Here is a 23,375-nt window from a genome sequence, read left to right as displayed (position 1 = left end):
AATGTATTTTCTTCCACAAAAACTGAGTTATTTAGGGCTTTTTTCTCTTGTGTATGTGATACATTTCTATAAATATCTTGGGTGTTGTTAACATACAGTCAATGACTTTATAATGGCAGTGTTGATTATATATTGGCAAAAACACTGAATATTGCACACAATATGTGACATTATTTGTCTTACATGGGTCTTTGAAAAATTTATTTTCGATCAAAATGAGTCTTGAAGTTGAATAATTGATCTGTGAGTTATCCATTTTAATATTTATTCATGGTGATAAGAATTTTTTTTTAAATTGTTGCATTTAAAGAGTGTTTTGTATGAGCCTCCTAAAACGATGGTTGCTGGTAAAATTCAAAATGAAAAGCTTTTATCATGACATGAGATCTTTATAAATAGATAATGTATTAAAATAAATCAAAGTATGAAAACAATATATATATGTATAAAGTTAGCTTGATCTTCAATCTAATTAAAGTTAAATCCTTGTATGCTTTTGTTCTGATGTCGCACACCAAGGCCTATCAGAACAAGAGCAATTTAAGGATTTTATTTTCATTAGATTGCTTGCTCTTGAGAAACACACATTTAATAACATATGTATTATGATCTTAAATATGTCACAAATATGTGCAAGACATAATCTAAAAAGATCATCAAGGGTGACAGAAAATAAATAAAACAAAATATCAGAGAGAACCAGAGATAAGCAATACTATTTTAAAAACCTTTTTAGAAGGTTACATAAATTATGATTTGATTGGTCATCTAAAAATAACAATTATATAACTTAACTTTATGGTGAATTAAAAAAATATGAAAATTGCACAAAATTGTGTTAAAACTGAATTTGAAATAAATTAAATTTTTCGCCATTAGTATTAAAAGTCGTCATATGTTAGTCTTGGAAACAAATAACAAAACTGTAAAATAAATAATTAGGTTAATTCAATATGAATTATACAATGCACTCAGTCAAAGAATGCATAAAATATACATCAACATGATTAAAAAAAGTAATTTGAGATCTTTTTGGACTACTAAAAAGTCATATAAAGTTAGAAATAATGGCAACGTTTTGAGATTTTTAAAAATATAAGTGGTGAATCATGTGAAAAGACGTATACAAATTCATCAGAATAGTTTTTATAAATATATTTCTGAAATAAAATTGATAGACATTCATACTTGATGTCCTTCAATTCTGGGGGATGAAAATTTTACAATGGCAAAATTCATCTTTTAAAATAAATTATTTGAAAATTGAAATTGTGACTTTATTTCTAACATTGCATTTGCAATACTAAAGATAACCATGTATAAGAAATAAATCTATGTTAATACTCCTTAATTCTATTTAATCCAAGCAGTCCCATAGACAACTATCTTCTGGGGTCATGTGTAGCAAAAAAAAAGGTCACCAGTAATAAGCTGATGGGGGGAAAAGGTAAGAACCTGAACATTTTGAAACTTTATGGTCAAATTTTGTTAAACTAAAAATCGAAGTCATAATAATGATGTGTTTGAAGAGTTTCAGTGGTTTAAACATGTCTCTTTTAAGTGTTTCATGCCCTATTAAAACACTGTGTTTTAATAGGGCAGGAAACAGGCTTGCAAGTCATAAAAAAGTTTTTCAGAACTTACCTATTTAGGAATAAAAAGAGATAAGGCGTATTGACATCATTAAAATCCATGATTAACAACTCAAAGTTTACTAAGATATTAGTACATAATTATTGCAAATCCCTGATAACTGGTAAAATTTACAGATCTAATTTATGCCAGATCTATTTATTGTGATTTCAAAAATTTTGTGAAGAAAAATTACATTACAACTGAAATAATGAATTTGATTTTTTATTATTACAAACCTACTAATTTTGTATTATGCTTTAATAAAACCATCCATAAATTTCTGAATAATTTTTTTTTACACAAAAGCCTGAGACAGAGACTTTAAGGATTAATATCAAATGTACTTCCTAAACAATCAAGTTTCCTTGTATAACCTCATCCAAAGAAATTTAAAATCAACTGTATGACATATTTTCAAATCTTTAAATATTAGGCATGGTAAATAAACAATGAGCTAAAACACTAGGTGCTAAAATAAACAAAAAGTATAAAAAATATTACAACTAAGGCAAGAAAAAATAAACAAAACAAGAGATTCTTCTAACTAGAAAATTATGTCTTATCTATCTTACAGAAATCACATGACATTTTACTAGTAATTGAAAGTTTAACCTCTGTAATTTGTGATTACAAGAGTCGCACACATACAAGGTTTTTGTAATCCTGATTTTAATCTTTGCTCCAAGGATATTATAATGGTTATCTTAAATTTCTAAATACCATTTCCTCTCAAATATTTTATAATACCAAAAGGGACGATACAGTAAATGAATCAAAACCTTTATAATTTTGATGAAATTAATTTCCATTACCATCCAGTATATCATTCAATGTTTTTGTGGAGCACATCTATCTTAAAATGGTTGGAAATCTAAAATTTGTGAATTAAATTCATAATGCAGAAAATATATATTCTAAATTTACAACCTGATTAATGCTGGGTATGAGAATAAAAACATAGTCAGTATTATATTTTGGGTTGAAAGTCATACACATTTACATTGTTCTTTATTAGCTATCTTTCTAAAACTAAGAGGACAAGAACCTCTCTTTCAGACTTTATGTACATTATTTTCTAAAAGGGAGATAATTCAACAGTCTTACTGATCAATATTAAAATTTCAGAAACTTGTAAGATTTTCTCCAAAACTCTTAATCATTTAAAGCTCATTCATATCTCGAGGGTATAAAAATTTCAAAAAAAATCAAACATTTTTTTTTTTATTACAAATTTTATTTGTTACCTATTGTAGTTGTTACTTTATCATATGGTACAAAAATGATTAAAAACCATCAATTCGTGTTGGCCCCAGATGACTTATAAAATGTATACATCATTGAAAAAGTTCCAAATTATCTCCCTTTGGTGGCAAAATGTCATTTTTTTTGCTTTAAAATTGAAATATCTTTTTCAACTCATTGGTGACCTATATTTTTTAATATGATTTCCATATAAGCTGCACTTAAACTAAATTATTGTAAAATTTGAGGGATTTCTGTAATAAATTTCTTTTTTTTAATTCGATATTAACTTTATTTCTCCTATTACTTCAAATGAAAAAAAACACTTTTACAAACATGTATGCTTCTTTCGAAGGCAGATTGTGAGCGCAAATGAACGTTGACCCCACTTTTTTATTTTATTTTTCTATTAACTATAAGATAAAGTTTGTTTATAGAAAAATATAGAGAAATCCTATATAAATGATTTAGACCCGCGAACCCCCTTAAAAACAAAAAAAAATGAAAAATCATTCTTTGTTTACAGCTAGCCTTTTGAAAGAAAGATGACAAAGCACCTCTCTTTCCAAGACTTTATGTATAGGATTTTTTTAAAGGGAGATAATTCAAAAAATTTACAGATAAAAATTCAGAAACTTATAAGATTGTTCTCCATGACTGTTAAAAATTAAAAGCTGATTATAAAAGGCTTAATCATAATATTTTCTTATTCATATCTAACAAAAACTTAACAATAACTCATAAATACAATATAAAACGCTAACAACTAGATTGTTATGTCATTATAACATTACTTCTTATACAACAGAAAGTTCATACATGTAGTTCTCAAACAGATATTGTCATGACTGTTATCCATGAATAAAATGTATTTTCTTTAGCATATTGAATCATAAATTGAGAACAGTAATTGTTGACATGGTCTAGTAATAAAATGGCTTCTAAATGTGACTTTTGCTTTTAACCAAATCTATATACATGAATAATCAGGATAACTATGCTAACAGTTTTATCAAAATCCAATACATACGTAACATTATAAAATCAGTCTGATAGAAAACAAAGCATGATTATGACAAGTTAGAACAATTTGCACAGACATTGCAACTGCCTTTTAACATTCCCATTTGTCATTGCACTGTATCCCTGTCTTAGGAGCCATCGTACTGGTTCCCAAATGACTGCACCAAGAGACTGTCATAACCCTGTTGGTGAGTTATACTGCTGTAGTGTTCCTCTGTACTGGTTGATATACAAATACTATTGTTGTTCACAGGTAAATTTGCTGCATCCATGTGTGGAAGGCCATTTTGATTTTTAACGCTGCCATTTTGACTGAATAAGTTTGGAAAGTGTAAGAAACCATTATTTACTTTTCCATTGCAGTGCTGATTTATTTCGCTAGGAATCGTTCCATTGATGTGGTTATTATATCCATTCATTTGATTTTTTATGAAGCCATTTTGATAGTTGCCATGGTGACTAAAGCCATTAGTGTTTTGAAGTAAACCATTTTGGTTATTCCAATGTTCTGGTTCTGAAAGAGAAAAGAGATAATTGATGAATAACAAGTAGACATATCAAGAACATCAAAATCTGTTCTGGATTTTTTTTTTAAATTCATTGGTGGGAAATTTTTTCAAATGTAATATTCTTTATCCTGACCAAAAATATCATTTATCAATTGTAGTCAAAATTTAAATAAACCATTTCTTTCTTAATTTTATAATCCTACAACTGCAACCTTTTACATAAATTACAGATCTGCAATATCTTGTTTGATTCAACTCAACACTACAATTTTGATGAATAATACTTTGAGTCAATTTACACATATTTTTTGTCTTTGATTTTCCTTCTTAATCCATGAAATAAAAAGTTTCCCTTTTTTATAGGTTTAAATCACTAATCTTCAGACTGGTTCCCTTTTTTGTGTAAAAAAAAAAGTCAAATGAAGTAAATTGCCCATAGCTAACATGCCTAATCAGTTCACAAGGTGATGTCCCCTCTGTGTTTTAGTGGCCTTTGATATACTTACTTATATAAAGTGTGAATATAACATAGAACACTTTGGTGTTCTCTGGGCTTTCATGGAAACAGTAGGTGGAGGAATATATTTATTAATATTCTCATCAAAACATGACATTGCAGATCTTCCCTGGAGGTTAAAACCATTTTGCTTTAATTGAAGGTGATTATTTTCTTCCCAAAGGACATCTGAGAAATAAGATTGTATCGTTAGGACTTACTACAGTGGACATCTGAGAAATAAGATTGTATGGTTAGGACTTATTACAGTGGATGAACTTTGTATTAATTGAACTTGAATGTACAACAATGTACAGGAAAGACATGTGCATGCTATGCAAAAACAACGGCTTCTTAAATCTGTAACTGTAAATTCCAAAATTATTGCGATGTATTTATTAATATGAAAAATGCAACAGGATTATAATCGCAAAAATTTTTACTCACATTTTGAATTTTTTTATATGAATTAAACAGTTTGTTCTCAATATTGCAAAAATTTAAATCGCATTAAAGTCTAAAATGACAAAATCGTAATAAATTCAGGCAATAATTTCTGAAAGTAATTTATCATATGTTTACACAATTTGTAGCCTAAGTGAAATGATAATTGGCATAATTTAAACAAGATTTAAACTCCTTTCAAAAATAATTTTGTTAATATTTTCAATCGTCAATTAGTGACATTAGTCCAAGTGTCGTTTCCAACAGGTAAAAGTGACTTCTGCAAAAAAACAAATGGTTAAAAAAGTCTTCATTTCAAGGCATTCATATATATTTTGATCATATAAAAACTTCATCATAAACTCAGTAATCCTAAACATGCTGAACACCAATATTGCCTTGCTAAAATTGCTGTATATTTGTATTCTTATAAATCTCTCTATAAAGCTAGGTATGACTCAATTCTGACTTAATATACACTGCCTATTCAAAGCCTACTTTGTATAAAGCTTTAAAGCAGTGGAAAGCAAAGGATTTGTACAGAAAAGCCTAAAATGAATTCCAACAGATAAACTTCAAGCTTCTTCTGGATACTGACTCAAAGTAAAGAAAGTAATATGTAAGGAAGAACTGGTTCAAGGACAAAACTACTTAAATTTGGAAAATAACTTGATTAGATTAGTTAAGGACAATTGAAATCTGCTATTTCCCTTTTCACTTTTTTCGCAGTTTCATCAACATTGAGAAGATTTCAAAGAGACAATAAAAAACATTGACGAAAGACAGACACTATTACTATGGCCAAAAGTAGAAGAAACAACATTCCACATAACATTTATCTGAATATTGATCTCGACCAACCACCAACCCCCCCCCTTAAAACAGTGGTGATCTCATGGGTTCCAGAAGGGAGAGCAGTACCTCCTCCATTAGTTTCACATTAATGTTGAAATAATATATCTAACCAATCATATGAAGATTTTGAAGTTGGAGATTTTCCATAGAGAGTAGACTTCTAATTGCATGGGTATATCTTTACATGAATTTTATAAAAAGTAAGAATCCATTCAGCTATTTGTTTTATAAAATACTGAATATACTGTAAAGAAATTCTGAAATAAGGTTACTGGGTAAATTGGTCGCTGCACAATGATAGCAGTTGGAAAATAAATTGACAATCTAATCCTGTGTACATACTTTCTGTTTAAAAAAAGAACTTTGTGTCTGACCACTAAGGAAATTCCAGCATCAAAATATTTGAAGGCATAGACGATTAAGCAATGACTGGTATCATCCCAGTAATACTGTGCATTGTCAGCCCAGAATAACAACACAGGATCTACATGCATGTTTCAATCAGATAAATTGACAAATTGCAAACTTTCTAAAGAACACATTTTCAAACTGTAAGATTTAAGACAATAATTTGATTTTGATAAAATTGAAATTTAATGTAAAGCCTTGAAGTTATGATACAAGTTATCAGAAAATTTGAAGCTGGTATTGAAAAGGAATTTATTAATACTGTGTATCAAACATTTTCAACTCTTACAAAACTATTGAATTAGGAGCTAGAAATCTGAGGTTGATAATCAATCAGCAATTAACATATTTTCTCATCAGCTGATCATTGTTTTGAATAGGTAACGTGTTGACCTGAAAACATTGCCGTAAACACCATGAATCGTACGGATAAAAAGCTTGTCATGCAATCTCAAAAACACAACTAAGAATGGGATCATGAAATGATGTGAAAATGAAATGCATGCTTGAGTGAGCACATCATCGTTCACTAACCTCTACATAAACAAGGAACAATTTCCGTCAGCTAACGAGCCCTCATCTAGTGACAGAGGTGCTCCTTCTTCTTGAGGAGGATTTAATGGTGAAGTAGATATTGTAAGAATTGCTTGATAAGATGATATAATATTATTGTTCTCAACAGCCAAAGTCTTCAGGGCTGTAAAGGAAAGGTACCCAGTAAATAGTATCATGTAGAGTGGTAGAATTCTCAGTTTTGATTTGCATCAGACATCTAAGTTGTGTGGATATATTTGTCAGACATGCTGTTAAGGTTAATTTTGAGTACATGACATGTAGTTTGTAACATTCTATCCACAGTACAAATGAAAGAATTTTTAGACTTGGTGTAATTTTTTGTTTTGTTTTAAGACAAACAAGCAATTTGTTGGTGTTACTGAACTAAAGCATATAACCATGATAACCAAACCTGAATCAAATCTTTCAAATCATGGTAGCATATAAAAATTTGCATCTTACAGTGTCTTATCCATGTTTTCTTCAATAAATATTTGATCATCAATAATAGGTTGTTTTTTTCAAAACCAAAATCGATTAAACTAATTAACTATTTAAAGATTTTAAAATCTAAATAGATCATAAGTATTATTCTTTCATGGTACATAGAAACTAAATTATATATACATGTAAGACATCAAGCTACTTGGTTTGATTCAGATGAGCTCTAATCTAGTTTTCCATGGTCAAATGCAATGTTACAAAGGTGTAATTTGACACCTTTTAATTTGGTTATTTTAACTGTTTTTTAAATGTATAATTTTTTTCTAGGTAAAGATAAATTTCCAAATTTTGATTTTTTATATAAATTGACGTGGGCCATCAATTCCTAGTCTGTATGGTCTTAATTGAGGGAAATATATTTTATCCAATTACTGTTTGGTGTATTTTTCCTTTGACCATTTTTTGTAATAATTTTTCTTATCATAAAACTTTCTAGGAATGTAAAATTAAAGCTAGAAACTAATGGCATACATGCTGGTGTTTAACAGATTGTCAATGGTCTTTCAACACTAAAGGATGTTTCTCAGCCACTGCCCATATTACATTTTTTATGGCTGTTGCCCTTCAATGAGATTGTACCTGAGAAACACTCTGTCTTTAAAAAAAACAATTGACAATCTATAATTGTGTTATGAAATATTATCCTCATGTCATCAGATTTGAAATTTTGAAAAAAAAATCCCAAGTAAGTCACCAATGATATGGTTTTCAAAGTCTTTACTAATACTAATCAAAAGATATATTTAATGTACATGATGTAGGCATATTAAATAAACATTGCATATGACCAGTGTGAAAAATAACTAGCTTATAATATATATGTAGCTGTATACACCATGTGTACAATGTGTTATCATACCATCACGACGAGACTTTTTACACTCCTCCTCATCACAGTCATCACGACTCCTCTTTGTTCCTGCCAGTGGATTGACCCGGTGACCTTCAGGTAAAACAGAAAGGTCAGTTTCCATGTCATCATCTAATTCCATTTCATTGCCATTGGGAACAACCTGACTATTTTGTGTGAGACCATTGGACGGATTACTAGTGGGGAGACCATACACTCCCTGAGCATGCTCGGTCTGTGAGGCTCTCTCTATGTATGCTGCACACTCCTGGTACCCACAAGCAGCAGCTAACTGACTGGGTGTCTGCCCATTGTGATTTTTAATTCTACAACAGATAACATAAACATGATTAACGAAGAAATTGTCAGTGCATCAATCCTTTTCTGTTTTCTGTTGTTTTTTTTAGAGTGGATGTTGATGAGTGATTTTGGCATAATGAATGACTGTCAACTGTCTTCAAATTACGCAAATGTGTGAACTGAACAATTATTGTGACAAATCTACGGGTTTTCAGGGAACCATGTGACTTAAAAACTGTGCTTTTATAATGTACATATTAGATGAACCCTGTCATAGGTATAATACCTGGCACCGTACAACATTGTACAATCATTCCATTCACAAAATATAGATGACTTATTGATATACATGTACATGTAGTATCCAGAAATTTTAAGCATCTGCCTGTCAAATGTTTTTTTGGGAAAACTGCAAATTTACTGTAGTAACTCGTACAACCAGTAAAGAAAGACATAATTATCAACTTAGTACTCTTGCTACTGACAAAAAACTACAGACAACAATGAACAAAGGTTGGTTTATTACATGTTTTAAAATGTTGATTTTTAATATAATTTTATAATAAAATTAGCAAAAACGTACGACACTTTAGTTCCCTGTGATATAAGTAAACTGACACATTCCATATTGCCTGTTCTGGCTGCTTTATGTAAGGCTGTTTCTCCCATGTAGTCCTTCAATGTAAGTATAATGAATTAATCCAATATTACAAGTAATATAATGTCAATAAATGTAATAAATGTCACAAATTAGATACAATTAGTCAATTACTCTTTTAGTAATACAAACACAGACATTTTGCATTTAATGAATTGATAAAGGAGTTTTGTATATATTTTTTTTTTTACTTCTGAATAAAAATCATTTTAAATCTACTATGCCACATGTGGAGCAGGATCTGCTTACCCAGTAACCCTTCCGGAGCACCTGAGATTACCCCCAGTTTTTGGTGGGTTCATGTTGCTTAGTCTTTAGTTTTCTTTGTTTTGTCTTCTGTACTAATATTTGTCTGTTTGTCTTTTTAATCTTAGCCACGGCGATGTCAGTTTTAGTCCAATCTTTGAGTTTGACTGTTCCTCTGGTATCTTTCGTCCCTCTTTTTATTCAATGTATTAATTACATGTAAATTACAACTTCTTCACCAGAAGCTCACAAAAGTCTGCCTGTACAGCAGTAAGAGATTTATTCCATTTGTCTCCTAACCTGAATGTAGTGGAATGGCCTCGTTTTAAGTTGACTGAATTTATCAGGATATCATCAATGTTTCATGAAACCAAATTCTGGTAGCCATTGGTACAAGATTTTTACATTAATTCAATCATATTCACTAATTTTCCACCAACTTACAGAAATTGGCATCAGCAGCCATAGCAGGATTCCATTTCAATTATGATAAAATGAATATTAATACATGTCCTGGTTTCATGTACATTTGTACATACTGGTATCTTAAATATGGAACTTAAAACACTTTGTCTCTGACACCTAAACTCATACAAAATGTAAATACCTAATAAAAATAGTGTAAACGAAATGATTAGAGTAAGATAATTGTGTGTACCTGTATAAGTAAGTTAGCCCCTGATTGCACAAGCCACTGAACACAGTGAGGCTGGTTGGACTGTGCAGCAAAGTGTAAAGCTGTTTGAGAAAACTTAGAGGTTATTGTATCCAAACCAACACTTCTTTCTATCACCAATTTTCTTAAACAAGCCAGCTGTGAAGATAATTATATATATTTTGAGACTCACAGAAGGGGTTCTTTTCTGTCTTGTGGGGGAGGGGGCAGTTGAGAACTTTGTGTTCAGCATTATATCATTACAATACAGCAATAAAGTTTGTAAATGTGAGTATTAGTTTTAATATACATGTATATACAATATCAATATGTACAATGCATAGATAATACTGTATTGATACAAAGTTTGAATCAAACAATTGAAAACTACATGTATTTAAATTAGTCATTGACTAAAAAAATAATTTTGAAGGTGCGAGTACACTGCTGTTTTGTAATGAATATAAACATGAACAAGCTCAATACTGTATTTGGACAGGTGCCCCTTCAATGAGCCTCATCTGAAAGATAAACATCTGTTAATACCTGTCTGTTTATAGCAGCCCCAGAATGAAGTAGCCATTTTAAACAGTGTCCCTTCCCACTGTGAGCTGCCATATGTAATGGGGTCTGGTTTAACCTCTCTGTTGAGTAGTCACAATTACAACCCTGTTCTATCAAACGCATAAGGCATGTAAACTAAAAATAAATAACTCAAATATAACACAGTGCATGGATTCAAATTCAGTTTGTAATATTAATGATTTCAAATCAAATAATTTTCAAGTGAAAATATGGTTTCAACATTTCAAGAAATACTTAACATGCCAAAAGTCATATGAAACGAGTGACTGTGAAAAATAATGGCTGACAAAATGGACCTCAATATTTTTATGCTTTCCCTGTCATTTTATGCTATCAATTTTTAAATGTACATTTTGTACTTGTGCATTAGAACAATTCTATATTTCTCTTGTATTACTTTTTAAACAACTCTCCTTGTCTTTTACATAATAAACTGACTGCATGCATCAGTATCCCAAAAATGTGTAGACATAAGTTGTAAAATAATATCAACAAAATCAAACAAATCAAATAACAATGAATAATAAGAAAATGTATAGACATAATTTGTAAAATACAAACTTCAATCATTAAAATCAAACAAGAAGAAAATGTAATTGAAAAATAAATATTTAACATCATTTTATTTTGAGTATTGCCTCATTAAACAGTTTTTATGATGATTATGCTGATTGAAGATTAAAGGTAATTTTAAAATTGTGTACATGCATGACATGTGTACAGTTGTATTGTCTGATGAGTGTATACAAGTTAACATTGTGTAATCATACATTTTTTGATTGAGTAAGTCTGCCAATTGATATTTTATCGTATGTTTTTCTAAGTTGTGATGTTATGCTATTGCTTCAGAAAAAGGGAGACGGTTTTGTACCATTAAAACGTTTAATCCCGCTGCAAATGTTTGCACCTGTCCTTAGTCAGGAATCTGATGTACAGTAGTTGTCGTTTGTTTATGTAATATATACGTGTTTCTCGTTTCTCGTTTTGTTTATATAGATTAGACCATTGGTTTTCCTGTTTGAATGGTTTTACACTAGTAATTTTGGGGCCCTTTATAGCTTGTTGTTCGGTGTGAGCCAAGGCTCCGTGTTGAAGGCCGTACTTTAACCTATAATGGTTTACTTTTTAAATTGTTATTTGGATGGAGAGTTGTCTCATTGGCACTCACACCACATCTTCCTATATCTATAAAGTTGTTAATTGGATGTTATGGACACACCTCCTTTACATATTTTTAAAATATTTGATTGGTACTGCGTCCAAGACGTTATATAAACCTACAGTATAAGTTTCATTTGACTGGGGTTTTTTCTTAATTTTGTTTACATTTACTTTCATTGACTTTAGTACTTGTCATGCTTGTTGAACTGCATAATGCCAAATAAAACGAAAATTGGTTGTAAATGTATATCAGAGAAAATATACAAAATTACATCTATAGTATCAGTCTGCACCAAAAACTTTTTCAACTACTAGTCCGAAGACAAATATTCTGACATTTTTCTTATTGGTCCAAACAAAATTTTGCAAAAACTCACTAGTCCGAATCAAATTTTACTAGTCTGGGGCATCGGACTAGTGGCTAACCGTGCAGACTGCTATAGTATTTAATATAACCAAGGATTTGTATAGTCTAACTATACAAATCCTTGATATAACATGGCCGAATTAGTACACGGCCGAAACGGACTCATTGCCGAACATAAACCATTGTAACCAGATTCCCCATGCATGTAACCATTGTAACCTGATTCCCCATGTATGTAACCATTGTAACCTGATTCCCCCATGCATGTAACCATTGTAACCCAACTTTCCCATGTATGTAACTTTTATAACGTGATTCTCCATGCATGTAACCATTGTAACCAGTCTTTCCCATGCATGTTACCATGTAACCATTGTAACCTGATTCTCCATGCATGTAACCATTTTAACCCAACTTTCCCATGTGTGTAACCATTGTAACTGATTTCTCCATGCATGTTGCACTGTAACCCAATTCTGCATGTATGTAACCAGTGTAACCTGATTTCCCATGCATGTAACCATTGTAACCAGACTTTCACAGCCATTCATGTACAGTTTGCAACAGATAAAGCCACCATTGCATATCAGTTACTAAAGGGCCATGTGTGTAACCAATGTAACCATTGCTTCAATGGGGGTAACAAAACAAGATACCTATATTCAGGTGCACATTTTGTGCCATATCTATTGCCGAAATATGTCATTTACCGATAAAAAATGTAAATAACCACAAAACCGAGTCTGTTGATAAAATTGGTAATATGATAAAATGAGTTGTAATTAACCTTTCCGAAATTTGCTGCCCAATGAATAGGGGTCCAACCATATAAACCATCCTCCTGGTAAAAGTCTGGTCCATTTGACAACAACAAAGACATAGCGTCGAGGTCACCGTCGCGACAAGCTCTGTGCAAAGGATAGTGAGATTCTAGCAGATCCTCTGATGTAGGGGACCAATTTCCAGATTCGTGTTCGTCTTCCATTGCTTTTTTATACAACTGTCATTCAATTCTTAGCATAAAACGGTGAAATTCTTTGAGCTTTTCATAACATGCCGGTCTTTCTCATCTGTTTACTACTTCTCTATCCGGGCACTTGTTAAATTTATTTTTCGGAATACGCTTCATAAATTTCGTAGATAACGAATTTAACCAAAAAAATTGTTGATAAAATCATTTACATATAAATCTTTAAGATATGACAGCGAAAGTCAATTTTGAAAAAAATATTTCTTAATAAAAACTTAAACTATCAAAATTAGTTAATTTTTTAAACTTCGTTTTCTAAATGTACATAAAAACTTCGAAATTTTAATCTCGCGTCTTACGTGATATCCCGAGAATTGAAATTTGCAGACAGCTTTTACTGTTTTTTGCTCATATTTACCTTAATGTAGTGATATTTAATTGTTATAGCACAGTATATATGATGAACTGGGCAAGCATGTTACAGGAAAATCAGTATGTTGTCACGATAACTGACCTCTTCATCAATGGGGATGGGAAAATGACTATGTCAATGCCAAATTATTTTGTTTATCACCTTTTTCAGGGGAAATCATAGAGAGGGGAGCCTAACTCGCTTCAGATGATAATCAGACAATGGCGGCTTTATTTCGGAAATATCTAGATTTTACATAACAAATAAGAATACAGTCCGAACATACCGATAAATTATCCTGCTAGTTCGATTGGCTTAAAGTTTTTTCGTGTTTTTATTTTGATAAGTGTATGAACCCTTGACCGGTTATTTGGGGTCTTCTTCTACACTCCCAAAATATGATAACAAACACGTCTTAGCACACGAATGTACTCAATCAAAGTGTTTTCTACGTGTATTATGAAAACTATAGAAAAGGGGGGGGGGGGGGATTGGGGGGAATGCTTGAAAAAATAATTTAAATTTGTTTTATTCGTTTAAATTAGTCTACCGATATACAAATTTCATTAATCGAGTAAAAGTAATTAAAAATGAATTTATATTTCAGCAAGAAATTTACATAAAATGTTTTTTTTTAAAGCAGTTTAATTCTGTAACAAATCCAGTACGCATTTTTTCACCGGAGGAAAAACTATCGGTGCTTTCAATTGCATAATTTTGATTTTGGATATCATGTATAACACTTGCGTATCCTCGTGTAAGCATTGATTTGCTTAAACTGAGTTACAATTTTTAAAGATTTGTAAATAACAAAAAAAAGCGGAGCGAGGCAAAAATTTTTGAGGTTATTTTTTTAAAAATATTCTTCTAAAGGGGTGCAATGTAGGTATTTCGAACTATTGTGAGGTACAGTCAGCAAGAAATTAAAGTTTCAAGTAGAAACCACCTAAATCCAACCTGACAACAATTTACAATCACTATAGTATCATGGACGGACAGATGTAAAACAATATATGTTCCTGTTCCGCGAAAAACCTCTGTTATGATGACAAGGTCTCTTACAAACTTGAAAAATCTTCAACAAACTCCTTAGACCAATAACTTACGTACTACATGTAAGAGATTCATTCTGCATATCTATGATAGAGTTTATAAAGCTGCAACCCAAAACAGAAGCTGAAGATCATGCGAACATTTTATTTTGATTCTGTGTTCCTATGCAAACTGAGTGTGCAGACCAATCTACACTGAAGACACCAGCACTTCTAAAATAATCAATATAAGGTCATAAATATCCCTGAAAGACATTGGTGCTGGTAATTGTGATAAAAAGAAACATCACAAAAATACGAAGCCCTTGTTTGCAGATCGTCAATGTCACTTAGCCATTCAACATGGTTTAAATTATGTGAAATGAAACCGGTTCACTTAAGAATTACTTTCACCATCATCGACAAACTTGGTTAGGACGATGGAAATGTAAAGAGTTGACAGATAGACGGGTGGATCGACGGAAGCAAAGTGAGACAAGACAGATCACATCAGCTCACATGACCAATACTAGATACTAGTATTAGATTTCGCAATCGAAAATTTCCACTTTTCGCCGTGATTTCCAATTGTCCTTTAATTATATGTTTTAACTTTTTGGATTTTCGGAGGTCGTGTCGGACTTAATATATACATATACTGTGTTCGCCACAAACCACTAAAATCAGAATGAGATACATTTACGAAGTTATTTTTATTTTGTGGGGATACGGCCATGCACGTATTTACGGTATACATAATTCGCCACTTCGATTATCAAAGAAATTGATTATAACACGGCAAAAACAATGTAACAATTGTTTGTAATTTAACTGCTTAAACATGTTTTTCATTTTTCAATCAGACACCTTCCTTTGAAGTATATAATATTTATAGAACTTGAATAAATTGTAGGTCAAAACTTTGATTCTGTTACTTAGTATAGAAAGTCCCTGGTTAAACTGACTGTTTTATATACTTTGAATGTTAAGAAGGAATGGTCTCTTCTGATACTGAAACAAGTTGAGGACAACCCATACTTTGCAAATTTTAGGGGGGGCGCACGCCCGCCACGCCCCCACGTAAATCCGCCCCTGGTTCAGTGGCGGATCCAGAAATATATATAGTTTTTATGCAAGTTGGCTTCTTTATCTTAAGTATTGTTCAATGAATCAGGATAGGCGGATCTAACCCAATTTATAGTGACAAATTTGGTTGATATATATTGTCTGCTTAATTCTATAATTTCCATATTTATAAATCTGGATTGCAGATCTTTGATGATTTTTTTTAACTATGACGATTAGAAGCTGTGACAAAAGAAACAGCTAGGTATGAACCGCAAGCTGCAGTCAGCAATGTAACCATAAATCGTATGTCCATAATATTTGGAATGCAGTTGTCAGAAGCTGGATAAAACTTGGTAGTTAGGGTGCTCGCACCCCTCTCATTAAGCTTCATTTAGGGTCAGTCAAGATTTTTGCAGGTTTCACTCATAAATTCGTCTAGCTTTGGGACCCCTCCACAAACCACTTTTACAAATTCTAGAAATGCATCGGGTTGTATTTACTGAAGCACATCTTATACTAAAAGTCATGGAGTTTTTTTTTAGACCAGCCCATGTTCAGGGTTTATTGACTAGAGACCTTTTGCATGCAGGGACACAATTTATGAGTCATTTTTCAGTAGATGCATTTGGTCTCTGGTTGAGAGTTGTCTTTTTCAATCATTAGCAATCTTACCACATATTTTCATATTTCTGTGTTCAACTGTTTGTTCTTAAATGTTAAGCTGTTACACCGTCACAAGTTACAGGAGAATTTGCATGTACAGTATGTGTAAGCCCACCACATTCTCATTCTGTATGACTTTGTTCTAAGTAAGTAGTTTGAAACTCTGTTTGCTTTTGGTCATATTGAGTTTTATTTGTTTGACACTTGCATTTTTATGCCCCACCTACGATAGTAGAGGGGCATTATGTTTTCTGGTCTGTGCGTCCGTTCGTCTGTCCCGCTTCAGGTTAAAGTTTTTGGTCAAGGTAGTTTTTGATGAAGTTGAAGTCCAATCAACTTCAAAATTAGTACACATGTTCCTTATGATATGATCTTTCTAATTTTAATGCCAAATTAGAGTTTTTATCCCAATGTCATGGTCCACTGAACATAAAAAATGATAGAACGAGTGGGGCATTCGTGTACTGAGGACACATTCTTGTTAGATGTGTTGGGATCCTGATTATACACCAACAAACAACACTACCTTTAAAGACACCATAATGATCAATGTGACAGGGATATCTACATCAATATGGTATTATTTGCATATCCTATAGCAAAGAGTCTAGGACCATGTATCTTAAAAGTCAAACAAAAAAACCAACAAGAACTGTCAGCACTAGATACATAGACCAATATCTCAGGACCACCTAATTGAATAAGATTACCAAAGATTTCAAATAATTTGGAAACAGGGTTAAATAAATATAGGTCTAATTGGAGCTTGGTAATATAGCTGTATATAGCTACTAAAAAAATTGAATAGAAAAAGGAAATTAAGTGTCTAGTACTCTTTATTTACACTTTATCTCTCAGTCAAACAATGAATATTTTTGTTGTTTTGGTAATAGTGGAACATCTTTCTAAAACACACTGTTTTTTTTTATTTCACTCTTAAGAACAAATTCTGCTTCAAATTAATCAATATGTAGATCACAATTATAACCTTCATCTTCACCAGTTCTGCATTCTAACCTGAAATATAATGTTGTACATGAAGCAAAAAGCAAATCTATTTTAAAGAAAAAAATAACAATATGCAATTTAAAAGAACAATTTAAATGTGAACTATATATAAATGTCTAAAGTCTTTAAGACAATAACCTTTCTCATTTCAGTGGCGGATGCAGGAATTTTCGAAAGGGGGGGTGCTAGCCCAGGGCAAAGGGGGGTGAAAAACATATGTCCCGATTCAAATGCATTGATCGGCCAAAATAAAGGGGGGGTGCGCACCCCCGGAACCCCCCCTCTGGATCCGCCACTGCATTTTATTGCAGATATAAAAAAAAAAGTTTAAAACAAAACCCTTACATTTTTCTAAGCTTTATCAAATTATCATAAATATATAAATTTTACAAAATCATTTCAATCTAAAAAAAAAAAATTGAAATAATCGTTGATGTTCTTAAAAAGTGACAGGGTGTCCTGTCGCCTTTGACCCAAAAAATGAAGAACTATTTGAGAATATCTTTAATAACTTATTACCTTCTTTCTTTCATTTTGTACATGTAGTTTATGAAAAGTGATTTGTTACATCACAACAACATGTACAAGTTATCAAAGAATCAAAGAACTACAGCAGTGTTTTCATAGTCTGTAGGACAAATTGGAAAACCAGCTAGGATGTTGTGTCTAGTATTTCCACTGACTGAAATTATACGAAGACAAAATATGAATATGGACATGACTATAAAGTACTGGATCAATCAAAGAATAAATAAATATCATAGTGTAGGGTAGCTAAAGGACCCATACTTGAGTGAAATAACTTCACCAATCTGACATGGATATATATTGTTTTGCAACATGATGAATACAGATATAGGTGAAAATGTAACCTTTTCCTATATTGTTTGGGTTTCCTGTCAATATTTTAGCTCTGCAATAAAAAAGTAGAATACCAATGTGTAAAAAGAGATTGAAAAAACAGCTTGTAACACCAAGAAGGATGAGAGACGAAGAAATTATTGTAACTTTAATGATGTAATCATATATTTCTGATAGTTTTCCAGACCTATCCACACATATTTTTCAAGCTTGAAAAGATGACCTTCATGTTTTCCAGCAGCATATTTCACCTTCTGTATAGGTAGTGCCCCCCCCCCTTTTTGAGTTGAGAGTAATTGTTCTAAATTGTGTCCTCCCTAGTCCAATGAAATGAAACTGAACAAAATCTGATACTTGTTTGAATTCAAATTATTATACATATAATATAAATGTGTGTGTATTAAAAATATATACAGATAAATAAGAAGAAAAAGATGGCACATACGATTGATTGTCAATGAGACAACTCTCTGTCAAAGTACATGTAACAATTAATTAATGTATTGAATTGAGCAATTAAAGTTTAAATTACAGATATATTGAAATATTCATACCATACAATGCCTGCACGTTTTCAATGATACATCATGTGTGTTAAAGTACACAAACAACCGGTTATAGTCGCTCATTTGCATAACAATGAATTAAGCGGCATACTGTAACATGTGCGTCAAAATGCATAATTTGCATCCGATTTGCAATGTTGTTGCCATATAAACATTCAAAAACATATTAAACTTTTATCGGACCTTTAATTTAAAGAAATTTCTTATCCAAAAACGAACAATTGTCAAAAATTCATAAAACCAAGACTTGGTTTTATCAGACATGTGTTTTCGCAACATTCTTGGCAATCCTGAACTTTTTCTCAATAACCATAATAATTTTGTTTATAAAAATATGATAACTTATAAATTTTTAACTCACAGTACAATATGCACTAATCCAATACAAAATTGGTTTGCTAGATTTTCTTAATTCAACATTTCAAATTGACGACCTACCTCTCTGAGTATGTCCAGTTTTTTCCAATATGGCGCCTATCCGGAAGTTAGGAAGGCCTGCCTTTTTACTTTCTGGAAACCATTATTATATGATTTGTATTCAAATATTCTCATTTGCAAAACTGGACAGAGGCGGATTTAGAGTGGGCCCACAGGCCTCCCCTTTTCGGGGAAAAAAGGGTTAAGTTTATACAGTATTATACATGTTATAGGGAATTATTCCAATGAAGCTTTTATACACCTTATCGCTAATCCCGGCTGACCCTTCCGCTTGAACTTTTGACGTCAACAACAATCACTTTTCCATTGTGGCGTCATATATTTTGTTCTATGACGTCAACATTTTACGGGAACCTGTGTGAAATCCAGCAATGGCGGATAAATAGCGATAAGGTGTATTAGGTAGTCGGTGGACCCCCACTTGTGAAAATTTATGAAGCCACCACTACATAAACACTAGTTTTTCACATGCAATTAGCTATTATATTGGGTTGTATTGTAAGAGGAGAGTATGATTTTCAGTAACCAAAATCATTCTTTGTTTCCACTGGGACTTGATTCCTGTTACCACTTCGCATGTTCCAGCAGGGCATGCATACACAGGCCAGTATATATCTCCAAATTGATACGATATTCCAAGGCTTGTGTTTCCTATCATGATTTTCTTGATAGAGGATTGCTGCTCACAACATGCACAAGGAAGTCATTAAACCAAGAGTTCTAAATGTTGAAGTTAAAATCATCCCTTCGTAATTATGATGGACGCCATCATGAGTTGGTTGAATGTTATAAAATAACTGTTTTATAGATGATATCTAAAAACTACAATACCCTTCCCTTTTACACAAATTTGACCTACCGAGACGAGTTAGACTATTTACCGAATTTGTTATAACATAAGCAACATGGAGGGTGCAGATGTGGAGCAGGATCTGCATACCCTTCTGGAGCACCTGAGATCACCCCAAGTTTTTGAGGGATTTGTGTTGCTTATTCTTTTGTTTTCTATGTTGTGTCTTCTGTACTTTTATTTGTCTGTTTGTCTTGTTATTTTTAGCCATGGCATTGTCAGTTTATGTTTATGCCCCATTTTTATGCCCTAATTTATAAGCATTATATTTTTCTGGTCAGCATGGTTAGTGTCTGTGTGTCTGTCAGTTTGTACATTTGTCAATTCATCCGTGCGTCCATCCAAAGTTTAAGCATTACAGACACCAAATTTATAAAATGTTCTTTTCATTACAAACACACCCTCCCCCCCTCTAACTTCTTTATTGATCTTACATGACAGATATAGAAACACAAGAACATTTTTGTTATCCAACATTATCACCTGATGACAACATTCATGACATTGTCAACAATTACTGGATTTGAAAAAAATATAAGATATGAATATTTATTTTTTAGTTGAACAGCATGAACCAGATGCACAATGATTATATCAAAGGCATCATGTTTATAATGGTATAACAGTTCAAGTTAACAGACATCATAATGAATACAAGGGAGATCATTTTTCTAAGCGTTGCCATTTCCATAGCAGCAGTGTTGCAGTATTATGATTGGTTGTTTATATCCTTATTCCTAATGTTTATGACAGCAGTAGGAGTGCTAGGGATATACCTGAGCGTTTCCTGGTCCCTTGTTAGAGGAAAACAATACAAACCTTCTAGTCAGCCTACAGAACCAGTTAACATCAAGGAATTGTTGGAGAAAATGATGGTAACAGTCTTTTCTTTCATAGTGCTTTCATTGTGCTTTAGAATTTCCATAGTATTCCCTTTGTAGGTTTTCTGGACAAATGACAATACAAGATCTTTCCTCCGCTGAATCAACTAAAGAAATAATTAAAATGAAAGATGTATAGAGTTTCAGATTATGATAAATAATAACAGAAAAGCTAATTCGAAGTAAGGTAAACCCTGTAAATAAAGGTCACCACTGGGACCAGGACCTTACAAGGGCTGACTTTTGAATTGAGGATCAAAATGCATAATAATTACATGAATTACAACAGTGGGGTAAAGAAATGGTGATCTGCAGAGACAACTTTGCTTAAAAGAGGACAGGTTTGACTGCATTGTCCTTTATGACCATTTTTAACAGGCATGACAGGTTTTATCATTATCTGACTATCAAATATTATCTTTAAATCATGAGAATATTCAGTGTATATATATGATGTATGTCTTCCATGTAACTATCAATTAAATATATTATAATAGGAAAAGAAATCAGAAACATTAGAAGAACAGAAGAAAGTAGTTGTGTCTCGTAATATTGACAATGCAGTAAGAGAAGTTATGGAATTTGTTATCAGAGATTTTGTTTTATCATGGTATACAGAACTGTCTATGGACCAAACAACAGCAACGAATGCCATCAAGTAAGTCATCACATGGTCTCTTAACATTTTAGTTCAATAGACTTAGAATAGGCTCCTGCAGAAATGTTGTGTGTCTATAAATATATACCAGACCCATTTATATAAACAATTGTCATACAAATTGGAAGTTTGGTTAGCTAATTATAAAATCAGGTTTAACGCACCATCATCTGCACTAAATCAGAAACGAGTCAGTTGTTTTATATTTTTCCTTTTGGTTGAAAAAGTCTATAATTGATTTTGTTTGGTTTTAATGACTTCCCCCTTTTTAAACTTTCCTAAGAGTTTGTAATTTTGGTGATGCCCTTTACCTACATGAGGTAACAACCAACCTTCTGCACATGAAATGCCATATTAGTTTTAATGAGAAAATCATTTAGCACAAACAAAAAACAGCTTTAAACAAAGATATATGTATACATGATATAGAAGATATTTCAAAAGAAATTGAATTGTTAACATGGTTAATCACGGATTTAAAAATTAGAAATTAAAAGATATATTGATTTTGTTTCTCTTTTAAATTTCAGGTTGGTTCAAACGATAGTTGCTCTTTTTTTACAGAAATGACATATCTGTTGTCTTGTAGAATTTTTAAAAGTATACCCAATCATATAGATAAAGTGAAAGTAACGGTTTTCTCTCTTTTTTTGTAGAAATGACATGTGGATTGTCTTAGAGAATTTAAGCTCACGACTGTCAAAGATAGATAAAGTGAAAGTGATGACCCAGGACGTGATGGAACTTATGTATCAACATTTCAATAAAATACGCTTATGTTCTGCCAGGTAATAAACAACAGACACTTAACCAAGAATTTAGAAAGATAATTTAACCTTTCCTACAGTCTTACTTCCATCAAAAGTATGAGGGTTTTAATTTAGTATGCTAGACACACGTTTCATCTACAAAGTTGAAGAGCTTTGAGGATTCAAGGGTGTGAAGGTACCAAAAAAAATGCTTGACTGTCAATCCTAAAGATCTTAGGTATACACTTCCATCAAAGTTGTATTTTCTTCTATGGAAGAGAATGATTTTATAATACAGTCTTCAGCTTGATAATGATGAGTTGTCATGGGCTATTTAAAAAAAAATGATTCCAAAGTGTGACATACATGTATGGTAAAAATAAAGTCATTGTAAATCTCTTTTCTATCATTCTACTTTAATCCAGAGACATGGAAGATGATTTTTTGGAAGTTTACAAAACTACCATCAATGACCATGGGTTAATGCAAAAAAATAAAAACAAAAAATTTAACAACATTTTATTCATAAGAATTCATCTATATTTTTTTTGGAAATAGCCCTCATGATTGATTGATTTCTTGTTTAACATCACATCACTTACTTAACAAAGTATCTATATCATAAACGGGAAGCTTATTACAAAAATTTATGATAAAAGAGATGATTTTTTCATTTCCTATTGTTAATTATCCATTTTTAGATGGTGACGTTCCGTTGTCACCATCT

At 31.8% G+C, this 23,375-nt stretch overlaps 2 protein-coding genes and 1 long non-coding RNA gene across 9 annotated transcripts in view; 1 reads left to right on the top strand and 2 right to left on the bottom strand.

Moving 5' to 3' along the window:
• Positions 1-3,367: 3,367 nt before the first annotated feature.
• LOC134697205 (ankyrin repeat domain-containing protein 10-like) lies at positions 3,368-13,581 on the bottom strand. Of its 5 annotated transcripts, none has more exons than XM_063559315.1 (6): positions 13,281-13,581; positions 10,384-10,539; positions 9,405-9,496; positions 8,531-8,847; positions 4,916-5,094; positions 4,182-4,414 (listed from the first exon to the last, which is right to left on the bottom strand). In XM_063559315.1, the coding sequence occupies exons 1-5, from the start codon at positions 13,476-13,478 to the stop codon at positions 4,916-4,918; spliced, it is 942 nt and encodes a 313-aa protein (XP_063415385.1). In that variant the 5' UTR covers positions 13,479-13,581; the 3' UTR covers positions 4,182-4,414. The 5 variants fall into 5 exon arrangements, with proteins under 5 accessions (XP_063415384.1, XP_063415383.1, XP_063415385.1 ...); XM_063559317.1 differs by lacking the exon at positions 4,916-5,094 and adding an exon at positions 7,147-7,309 and having other exon boundaries at positions 4,279-4,414; XM_063559316.1 differs by lacking the exon at positions 4,182-4,414 and adding an exon at positions 7,147-7,309.
• A 244-nt stretch (positions 13,582-13,825) lies between these two features.
• The window catches only part of LOC134697286 (sorting nexin-25-like), a 28,478-nt gene continuing 18,928 nt past the window's right edge, over positions 13,826-23,375 (top strand). The window contains exons 1-4 of one of the 2 annotated variants that reach the window (XM_063559463.1): positions 13,826-13,955; positions 20,921-21,235; positions 21,739-21,899; positions 22,556-22,687. In XM_063559463.1, coding sequence (XP_063415533.1) covers positions 21,008-21,235; positions 21,739-21,899; positions 22,556-22,687 — 521 coding nt within the window. In that variant the 5' untranslated portion in view covers positions 13,826-13,955; positions 20,921-21,007. Of the gene's footprint in view, positions 13,956-19,609; positions 19,691-20,920; positions 21,236-21,738; positions 21,900-22,555; positions 22,688-23,375 lie in introns of those variants that run through there. The other variant, XM_063559464.1, reaches the window with a different exon arrangement.
• LOC134697287 (uncharacterized) lies at positions 17,456-19,583 on the bottom strand. Of its 2 annotated transcripts, none has more exons than XR_010103093.1 (3): positions 19,511-19,583; positions 18,165-18,327; positions 17,456-17,654 (listed from the first exon to the last, which is right to left on the bottom strand). It is a non-coding gene; the product is annotated as an uncharacterized LOC134697287 (long non-coding RNA). The 2 variants fall into 2 exon arrangements; XR_010103094.1 differs by lacking the exon at positions 19,511-19,583 and adding an exon at positions 19,061-19,138.

The sequence above is a fragment of the Mytilus trossulus genome, chromosome 14 (genome assembly GCF_036588685.1).
Source record: "Mytilus trossulus isolate FHL-02 chromosome 14, PNRI_Mtr1.1.1.hap1, whole genome shotgun sequence".
Taxonomy (NCBI): domain Eukaryota; kingdom Metazoa; phylum Mollusca; class Bivalvia; order Mytilida; family Mytilidae; genus Mytilus; species Mytilus trossulus.
Note: the sequence above shows the minus strand (reverse complement) of the source record. Positions and strands in the feature narration are given on the sequence as shown.